The sequence below is a fragment of the Vombatus ursinus genome, unplaced genomic scaffold, assembly GCF_900497805.2.
Source record: "Vombatus ursinus unplaced genomic scaffold, bare-nosed wombat genome assembly UNPS02014789.1, whole genome shotgun sequence".
Lineage (NCBI taxonomy): Eukaryota > Metazoa > Chordata > Mammalia > Diprotodontia > Vombatidae > Vombatus > Vombatus ursinus.
Window position 1 is genome coordinate 27,137,237 of NW_020954567.1, and position 10,676 is coordinate 27,147,912.

Sequence of the window (10,676 nt, forward strand, 5' to 3'; positions counted from 1 at the left end):
ATAGTAATTATAAGATGCTTAGCACAGTGTCTGGCACATAGTGTTATAAAATGTTGGTTTTTATTATTATTGTTAAGAAATATACCAGTTATGCATCACATTCCACCAAGTCTTAGTGCTCACTGTAATTAAAAGCATGCCTCCTTGAATTAGAATCTCTAGTTCACATTTTTTTTTTCTTTTTAGTGTGGCAATCAGGGTTAAGTGACTTGCCCAGGGTCACACAGCTAGTAAGTGTTAAGTGTCTGAGGCTGGATTTGACCTCAGGTCCTCCTGACTCCAAGGCCAGAGGTCTATTCACTGCACCACCTAGCTGCCCTGTTGCACATTTTTTTTTTTTGGCAATTGGGGTTAAATGACTTGCCCAGGGTCACACAGCTAGGAAGTGTCAAGTGTTTGGTCTGAGGTCAGATTTGAACTCAGGTCCTCCTGACTTTAGGGCCAGTGCTCTATCCACTACGTCACCTAACTGCCCCTGCACATTCATTTTTACCCAAAATTTGCTTATTCCTTTCTTGGATTTTATCTTCTGTGGATTTCGGGGGATCTCTTCTATTGTCATCATCACTGCCTTATTAGTTGCTCTTTATGACATCTAGTCTGGTATATATATATATATATATATATATATATGTATGTATGTATGTATGTATGTATGTATGTATGTATACACTCATGCAGTTTTTCCTCCTCCTTTCTTTTCGGTTTAAAACCCTTTTGATTAGGTTTCCAATATTACAGGCAAATGCATTTTGAGGAGTCCTTGTCAGTTGTATTTCTTCACTGGTCATGACACTATCACTACTAAATTTAAGTTATGGTCCGTAAGTCTAGGAATGTATTTTCTCTAACACCTTTTTCTTTTTGAATTTCTTACTGCTTACCATTTGGTGTTGACTTTGATCCTAGTGTAATAAGAAGCTAGCCTTACTGTATATAGTTCATTTATTTAGAAATTATCATGTCAGTAATAAGTTATTTCTTGTCTCTTAAGTTATCAGCTATTCAATTTTTACAGTGCCATCAAATGAGTTAACATATGTAAAGCGCTTTACAAATCTTAAAGCACCATATGCATGCTTGTTGTGGTGGTTATTCAGTCATTTTAGTTGTGTCTGATTGTAACCTCTTTTGGGGTTCTCTTGGTGTGATGTTTAAAAAGCTTGAGAGACACAGTTTCTGGGTAATTTAATCATTTTTATTGATAAGGCTAGCATATTATTGATAGAAGAGGTCAGTGGTGCTCTCAAATGCTAAAGACCTTTCATAATGCTGGGCTCACAGTTTACATGCCCTTGGAAGAACAGGTGTTCCTGAAGGTGGCAATCAACATTGATTGGCTATCAATTAGTGAGAGAAGGAATATTATAATGAGGGTCTTGAGGTACAACACTGAGCACCCAAATCTTGGTCTAAGAGACTTATCAATTTCCTTATCACCTGACTAACAAAAAGGAGAATCCACATTTTCCCAGATCTGTCTGAGTAAATACAATGCCAAACTTAGAATTTCTTTTACTGTCTTTGATTAGATTGTAGCCTGAGTAAGTCTTTGCCCAAGATTTTCCACACTGGTTAATTTCTGGATTAGAAAATAGAAAAGGGTAAAAACCTTGGTCCTAATTTAATAATTAGGTATTAATACAAGAGAGAAATAATCATTTCTCTCATTGGCAAAGATACTGGATTGGTTTGCCATTTCCTCCTGGACCTCATTTTACAGATGAGAAACTGAGACAAACAAGATTAAGTGACTTGCCCAGGGTCACACAGCTAGTAAGTGTGTGAGGCAGGATTTGAAACCAGGTCTTCCTGACTCCAGACCCAGCACTTTATCCACTGCTCCATTTAGCTGCCCTATATGCATGTTATTATTATTATTATTATTATTATTATTACTACTACTACTACTACTACTACTACTACTACTACTGCTAGTAGGAGTAGCAGCAGCAGCAGCTTTGCTATGCCCAGTACCTTCCAACTGCCTTCTTGAAAACTCTAAGGATGAGGCTTCTGTGTAAATTACAAGCCTTTGAATTCTTTTATTTTTTGATCCTGAGACATATTTGCTAAGATATATCCTTCTGCCTTTTTCAATATCTTCTTTTGCTTTGAAGTTAAGTATTAAATATATGTTGAATTAATATATATTGGAGGGTCTTACTGAATTATTCCTTAGAATTTCTCTGCCTCTATATTTTACAAATGTTGGTGTATAGGCTACTAAGCTTTGTATTGTTCTTTTCTCTTGTGTTTATCATGAGTATTGGAAGGCTGTTCATGATTGCACTTTAAATATTTGAATACAGCTATCATTTCCCTCCCCACTCCCTCAATCTCTGTTCCTCAGCTATCTTTGTCATTCAGGAAAATCAGGTAGATATTTTGTTGTGTGAATTATACAAATTATTGAAGTCTCACTGTTAGGACTCTCCTGTAATGTGGAGGGGAGGAAAGAACAAAATCTGGATGTATTGGTGCTCATTAGTGATGCAAAGAGGCAGTTTGGTGGTACATGGGATACAGGACAAGACCTGTAGTCAAGAAGACCTGACTTCAATTCTTACTTTAGACACTAGCTGTGTGACCTTGAACAGATGATTTAATCTCTGTCCCAGTTTCCCCATCTGTACAGTGGGAATAATTATAGCTCCTACTACCAGAGTTGTTGTAAAGATAAAATGAGACAATATTTGTAAAGTGTTTTGCAGAATCTTAAATCTCTGTATCAATCAGTCAAGTACTGTTGTCAGGCACTGTGCTAGGTGCTGGTGTTACAAAGAAAAGCAAAAAACATCCTCTGTTCTCAAGGAGCTCATAGCCCAGTGGGGTAGACAATATGCAAACTGCTATGTACAAATAAAAGATACAGAATACAGGATAAATTTAGGGTGATCTCAGAGGGAAAGAACTAAGATTAGGGTAGATACTATGGTTTTCATCATATAGACAAAGAAAGAAAAACTCATAGAACTGACTCTTGTCTAAATTTATATGTAGTAAGTGGTAGAGTCAGGATTTGAATCCAGGTCTTCTGGTTTTGCAAAGCCCAATTATAAGATAATATTAACAATTTCAAGGATAGAAAGTAGAGGCTATGGTTGAATTTGAAAGTTCTACATAATAAACTACTATCATTCTATAATCATACATTATGAGCTTTTATCATACTATATTATCATATAGATAAACAGCATGGGAAGCTATACGCTCTACTGATTAGTTCTCAGAATTCAAAAGTAAACTGGAAGAATGGTAAAGAAAGTTCCATTGTCATTTGCTTCTCTCCCTAGCCCAGGTGGTACTTAAGCTGTGGACTTGATAACTCAATAAGTCTAGGAAATATAAATCTTGACAAACTATTAAAATTTGATTGGAGCAAGGGCAACACTAATCTTCATGATTTACAGAAAATCCTTTGAGATGCCAGTATATTAAGAATGTCTTGGTCAGATAATCTCTCTTTTCTATACATCATCTGCATATAGGAGGATTCCTGTAGAGTTCCTTTTCCTATTCCTCCTCTCTTTCTCTCTCTTTCTCTAAAAGTTCTTGATTTTGCCCTCTAATAGCTTTTGCCTGTCTTTGTATCCCTAGCATTTAGTACAGTGCCTGACACGTAGTAGACACTTGAATGTTTATTGACTATTGACTATAATAGATCTAGAACTGGAAGGGACCTCAGAGGCCATCTGGTTCATTGTGTTCATTTTACAGATGAGGAAACTGAGGCCTTCTCTCTCTCCCTCTCTCTCTTTCTTTTAATTTTTGTCTTCATGTCTTTCCCTCTCCTCTCATAGCCACCTTGACATTGACTCATCTTAGTCCTCTGGGTAGTAAAGCTTTAGCCACAACATCATCATGCTATTCCACTCTGGCCTCAATACAATCTGCCTCACTATAACAACTTCTGCCTTAAGGAAGGGCAAATGGGCTCCTGAGCAGAATCATGATCAAAATCTAGGTGGCAGCTTGGGAAAGCATTACTATGCAGGGGTGCACCAAGACAGGGCTGGCCCCAGAGATTCAAATTCCAGAAGAGTTAGAGGTCCATACCTAGGCAAGCTGCAACCTAGTCTTCTGATGAAATTTCAAGTGACTGTGGCAAGTCTAAACATTAACATGATAAGTAGAAATGAGGGGAACCAACAAGAGATGTCTTGGAAATATGGTACTAACTTTGCATTTTACAAAGTCTTTGTGAGGATACTTACATTTTCATGCTCTTGTCCCCTTGTGGCACTCTCCAATACTCCAATGGATATGAGATCTCACTGAGGTGGGTAGTCCCTTCCCCAGTGTATAAGCCTCAACCCATTTATTTCTGCCCATTCCTGCATGACTCTTGTCCATATCCTCCCATAAACCCACCATAGGGTATCAGCTTGACATAGGATTTCCTCTCATATGGGAATCTAGATCATTTGGGGGCATATTTTTTAAAATTAAAAAAGTTTCCTTTTCCTTATTAGATTCCTGTTTCTGTCCTTATTGTCTATCACAAGAGTCTGTTAAAAAATAAAAAAAAAATGCTACCCTACCCCCCCAAAAAAGAATAACATCCAAAAATGAATGTGCATGCTAGGGGCATAACTCAAAGAGAATGGAGCATCATGTCCTTGACAAAAGAAGTGTTTGGGCAGTTGCTGCATAGCTAACTTGGATTTGAGACCAGCTTCACATAATAGATTATTTTGTTTTCTGAATTTCCATGAATATTTATGATGGAATTCAATCAAATCTCATTTCTCCTGTGACTCTCAAATTGTACAAACTTCTGACTGACTCAGGCAGCAGAAAAGAAAACACTACAGTGAAGTAAGAAGCCATTGTCCTTTTTCTTCAACTTGAAAGAGTCTGCCCCTACACAGATGAGGGAAATGGTACTTTCCATGGAATGGTGGCAGGTTTCAACATGTTATCAATTTCCTAGTCATCTCCACCTTTCCTGTGCATTTAGGGATAAGGAAAATTCAGAAAACACTTGTTGCATCCTTTTTCTGTTCATCCTGTTTTCTGTTCTATTTCTTTCTTTCTCACCTACATGTTTTTACTCAATCAGCAAAAAAGACTCATAACTATACCCTTACTCATCCTTGTTTCCCTCTCCTATATGGAACCACCTGCAAATACTTTAGCTAGATTATTCAATGGCCCTCTTAGTAGGTGGCAGGAAGAACCCAACCTTGATAAACCACTAAGAAAACAAAGACATGTCATCATCCACTTGGGCCTCCTTGTCTTCTCTATTTAGCCTAGGAACCAGAGGAAATTTCTCCAAATTCTCATTGCTCAACTTTTTAATTCTTATCATATGCAGACATCTGATCATGTACATCCTGTACATGAAACATTTACTGGTCATTGGTATATTTTAAGTTGTCACAAGTGAATAATCCCAAATTCAAATAAAAATAGGGAAGTTCCGTACCAACAATGGAAAGAATATCGACCGCATGTTAGGGGAAGCAAGAAGGAACTTGAACCCAGTGGAAATGGTTAACCCCTTCTTGACAGATCTGACCAGAGACAAAAGAAAGACTGACTTTCAAGGTTCCATATCAGGAAAAAAAGAAAGAAAGAAAACTTAATAAGTAAGCTTAGTTTAGTAAGAATAACTTCTATTACCTCCTTCCATTATCACAATTTGTAGGCCCTATAACCCTGTCTATTTTTAGTCAATTGCAAGGTGAATGGAATTCTCCTTTGAACCATCTATTTCCCAGAATTTCCTTTTGTTCTTCCCTTCTCCTCTCCCTCTGTCTAAAGCTATGATTTAAAATGGGGACACCTCTTCCCCAGAGCCTCATCCTGAATTCTTAAATAAACCTCTGTGTCACACATTACATTTTCCATTTTGTGATGCTCTGTGTTACCTGCTTGTTGTGGACATTTAAAACACACACAGAGCATAATAGTATTTCTTTGATTTAAACTACATAATGTCCCCCACGTTGTTGATGGTGAATTTGTAAGGAAAGACGGACTATAACAAAAATTCTCTTTGATACAATCAAGTCAGTGTTTTATTCAAATAATAGAAACTTCAGACAGAATCACTTAACCAGCAAGATCAAATCAAATAAGAGGAATATAAAGAAATTTCTTTATTTCTTCAGGATTTTTTCAGTTGTAGTGTATAACTAGAAACCAACAAACAGATCTATTGTCGATTATTTTGCTCTTTTTATCTATTGTGAATAAAATATTAAGGTCATCTCTTTACCTTATGGGAAAAAATACTTAGTAGATAAAAATGTAACTTGTATAGAGTTGCTTGTAAATCTTTATACTTATTTGTCTTTTAGTATTGCATTGCATTGCTGTGTAGCTTGCAAACCAGATTATAATATGGCTCTAGGTGTGGTTAGTCTCTTCTGCAAATCATATCCTTCCAGCCAGTATATTGTTAGCCTCTTTTTATGTGCCCAAATCATAAATATCCTAGCCTAGTCCTTTAGATCAGAGAAGTTCTGCATTGATTTTATAACAATCTTCGATGTAAACCAGTTATGGAATAAAGTGTCTGTTGCACTGCAAAAAAATTAAAAAAAATAAAGTTCCAAATGTGAAATTTCATCATGATTACATATTTATATATCTTTTTGCACCCATATGCTGAGCTTGCTGAGATTAATAAAAGGCAGAAAAGTAGAATATAGAGCAAACTGACCTAAAAGTGAATTGCTTGAGGGAAAATAGGTACATTAATGAATTGTTGGTGGAGTAGTGAATTGGTCCCACCATTCTTTAGAACAATCTGCCCAAAGGGCTATAAAACTGTGCATACCCTTTGATCCAGCAATACTACTGCTGGGTTTGTATCCCAGAGACAACAAGGAAAAAGGAAAAGGATCTATGGGTACAAAAATATTTATAGCAGCTCTTTATTGTGGTGGCAAAGAATTGGAAATTGAGGGGATGCCCATCAAGTGGAGAACGGCTGAACAAGTTATGGCATGTGATTGTGTTATAATACTGTTGGTATAAGAAATGACACAGGGAGTGGTTCCAGAAAAACATGACCAGATCTATATGAACAGATGCAAAGTGAAGTGAGAACTGGGAGATAGATCATTGTGCAAAGTAATAGCAATGTTGTTATGATGATCAACTGTGAAATACTTGACTGCTTTGATCAGTACAATGATCCAAGGCAATTCCAAAGGACTCATGATGAAAACTTGCTATCCACCTCCAGAGAAAGAACTTGTGAACTCTGAATGCAAATTAAAGTATAATTTTCTCACTTTCTCTATTTTCCCCTTTTTGTGATATGGCTAATCTGGAAATATATTTTGCATGATTTCACATGTTTAACTGATATCATATTGTTTGTCTTCTCAACGAGTAGTGGAGTTGTGGAAGGTAGAGAGAAGATCTGGAACTCAAAATTTAAAAATAAAAGAATGTTAAAAGTAAATAAATATTAATTTAAAAAAAAGAAAGTGAATTGCTGGAGGAACTTTATTAAATGAATACAAAATAGTGACCATAAGTGATTGCATTTTGAAGGAAAGAGTCAACATATTTTGCTTGGAGAATTGACTTCAGATATTCTAAAGGATTGCTCCAGTAGCGTGAATAGAGTTATAACATACTGTTTATTTAAAGAGCAATTTACTACTGCTAACGTCTCAGCAACTAAACAGTATAAACTTGAGTCTAAGAAGTGCTGTGGAAGAATAACAGCTGAGGTTTCTCACCCCTTTATTCCCAGAGAACACAGGGGCCTTTGGTGTGAATGGAGATCACGCAATTCTTGACTCTCTTGTGTATGCCCTAAGCTAAAATGGAGAGAATAAATCATTTTATAGAGTCAAAATAAGATGAAATGTTTATCAAATGTAACTGTCTGTAACCATAAAACTTGTGTCTATATTTTATACACATTTCTCCCTTTTTGGATTATGCACACAAGTTGTTCCTCTATAGTAATCTTTCTGAATAAATTGTTATATATTTCAAAATGGTTTAGGATTCCTCTATAACTAAACTATTTGTTTGAATTGATTGACCCACAATAATTAAGGAATGTCAGTGTTTTGTTTCAGAAGAAAACTAATTGGGCTTCTTGTCATATCTGATACACATTTGGAGCAATTTCTTTACTTCTACTTCCATTTCTTATGTTACGAATAGTCACTCGGTCATCATGTGCATCCCCTTTCAGTAGACATCAACATCATTAGTTATGCTTTCCTAGTTAAACATTATAACTCCCATTAACTCTTATTTATTATAGAGTATTATGGAAACCACAGGCCCTAGGAGAGATGGCATGGTTAACAAATATCCTTTCTAGTAAGTGATAATTGGAATGATTAAAAAAAATGCAAAAAACCCATTTTAATAAGTATTTATTAAGTGTTTACTGCATTCAAGACACTTTGCTGGGTGCTAGGAATATGTGTAAATGGCACCCGTGTTTCCTTTTTTGTCTTGAAATGTTAAGAGGATCATCATATTTTCTAAGGTCCATTGAAGGCAGGTCCTATGTGTTATCTAAACTTTGTATCTCCTCCACTAAATCTTGTACTTGACAGTACAGCAGATGTGTATTAAGTATTTTTGACTAAATGGATTAGTACATTTTCCTCCTACAGAAATATACAAAAAGGGATCTTACATTTTCCTAGGTATTGAAATGAGGGTCCAATTTAGATGGATTGCATTATTCAGCTTCAAACAAGACCTCTAATCCTTGACTAGGCTAAGCATCCTGGTTGCTATGGCAGAGGAAATGAATGAAAGGCAAGAGAAGAGCAGAGAGAGGGAGATTAGTGAGAATGGATGAGAGCCTTGAGCAAATGAATCACTAGTATCAGAATTAGTAACTTAAATGAAATGCTTTACCAATAATGAGTAAATAGCATCATGTAGGTGTAACTGTGCTGTAAAGTGTTATGATGATAGTTATGATGACAATGCTGATACAGTCATCCATTCACTTGAATTCTTTTGTTGTTTCAACATGATAAAATTCAAGAAGTACTGAATACCAGACAGAACCGATAGAACTGTTTAAGTTCTTCATAATGATGCATAGCTCAGAGATGGTATGTAGTTACAGAAATGTATACAGTGTCTCTAACCTTATTCTCACAGGATACTGAAGAATAAATAATAAACATTGATTTAATATTTTAATTCCCTTTCCTTCTCCCTCTTCCTGCTTCCCCTCCACTCCGCTGCCCAGATCCTGATGAGTTTGAAAGAATATATGAGCCATTGGATGTCAAAAGTAAAAAGATCCATGTGGTTGATAGCGGGCTCACATTTAACCTACCATATCCTCTGATCTTGAGACCTCAAAGAGGTGTGGATCTCATCATCTCCTTTGACTTTTCTGCAAGACCAAGTGACTCCAGTCCTCCTTTTAAGGTGAGCTCATTTCTGCTGCTTTCAAAAATGGTAGTAATGCTTTATGTTTCTGTAGGTCTTTACAGTTTTCAAAACATTTCCACTCTCTCATCTGGCGGAGCTAGCAACCTTCCGAGGCACACTATTAAGTACACTTTACAGATGAGAAGACTGAGGCTCCAGGAATTGGCCAAGGTCACATGGTTAGTAACCGGCAGAAGCAAGACTAGAATCAAGACTTTCTGTTATTCTCTCCAGTAAGCTATATAGTCTCCTTTACAACTCTTGTATCTTCCCTAATCATGCTGGCTGTTGTGAAAGTTCCAAGAAAATGATATCATGATCTTATCCTATCCCCAAAGACCATAAACTGTGTTTGGGGAGCAGACTTATACACAAGAAACACTTAGAAGAAGAAACAAAACAAAAACCCTCCAAGACTAGCTACTAAGTGACTTCTAACAGTTTCTCTTCTGGCTCTAATTTAAAGTGTGAAATTGGGTCCTGGCTATAGATGATCAAAAGAGGAATAGATGATCTATATGAACATGAACAATTGGGAAAACTGTGGATGGAGAAGGTGGATGGAGAATGAGTTGATGATTAAATAAATCACCATATCATAGCAAATATTCATTTTAAGTAGATTTATCTTATGTCTAGAGGCAGAATCCTAAAGAGCAATGAAAAAAGTATATTTTTCTTACAAACAACTAATTCCAGTTGTATCTTGTTGCCCTCTCCAAGCTTTGGTGAATGTCAACCGATGAACAATATTTATTAAGCACTGATTCCATGTAAAATAACATACTAAGTACTGTCCATGGGCAACCGGTGACAGGGGATGGGAGAGGTAGAGAAAAAGAGGGTGTGTAAAAATAGAAAGAAAACATAATACTATGAAATAATGGTGCTTAAAAATGTTTGTTGTATTTGAATTTGCTGAATTACAAAGATATATGGTATGAGAAATAGTCTCTTCCCTCAAAGATCTGCCAATCATGTTGAGGAGAAAAGGTCAAAGTCTGGTGTTATTCTGCATTCCATAATGGCTCTGTCTGAATTGGTTAACTTTAAACTTTAAAAAAAAAGTATCTAAAGTTCATTTTTCCCATCTCAAAGTTCATGTCTCCTCTAACTATAGCTCTGCCAATATTTTCTTCATTTGAGAGAAGAAATAGATCTCTTTGGCTGTAGTGTACTATATTCCCTTACTTCCTGAATGCCCTTATCATCTGGCAGGTACCACTGTCTCAAGTCTCTCCCCATTCCCTTCCATCCTCCACCCAACTGCCAAAATAATTTTTTTT

The 10,676-nt window shown here is 36.2% G+C and overlaps 1 protein-coding gene across 2 annotated transcripts in view; it reads left to right on the forward strand.

Moving 5' to 3' along the window:
- PLA2G4A (phospholipase A2 group IVA) overlaps positions 1-10,676 on the forward strand; it is a 164,596-nt gene that overhangs the window by 141,986 nt on the left and 11,934 nt on the right. For both annotated transcript variants that reach the window (XM_027868653.1, XM_027868654.1), the window contains exon 15: positions 9,203-9,387. In XM_027868653.1, coding sequence (XP_027724454.1) covers positions 9,203-9,387 — 185 coding nt within the window. The remainder of the gene's footprint in view (positions 1-9,202; positions 9,388-10,676) is intronic.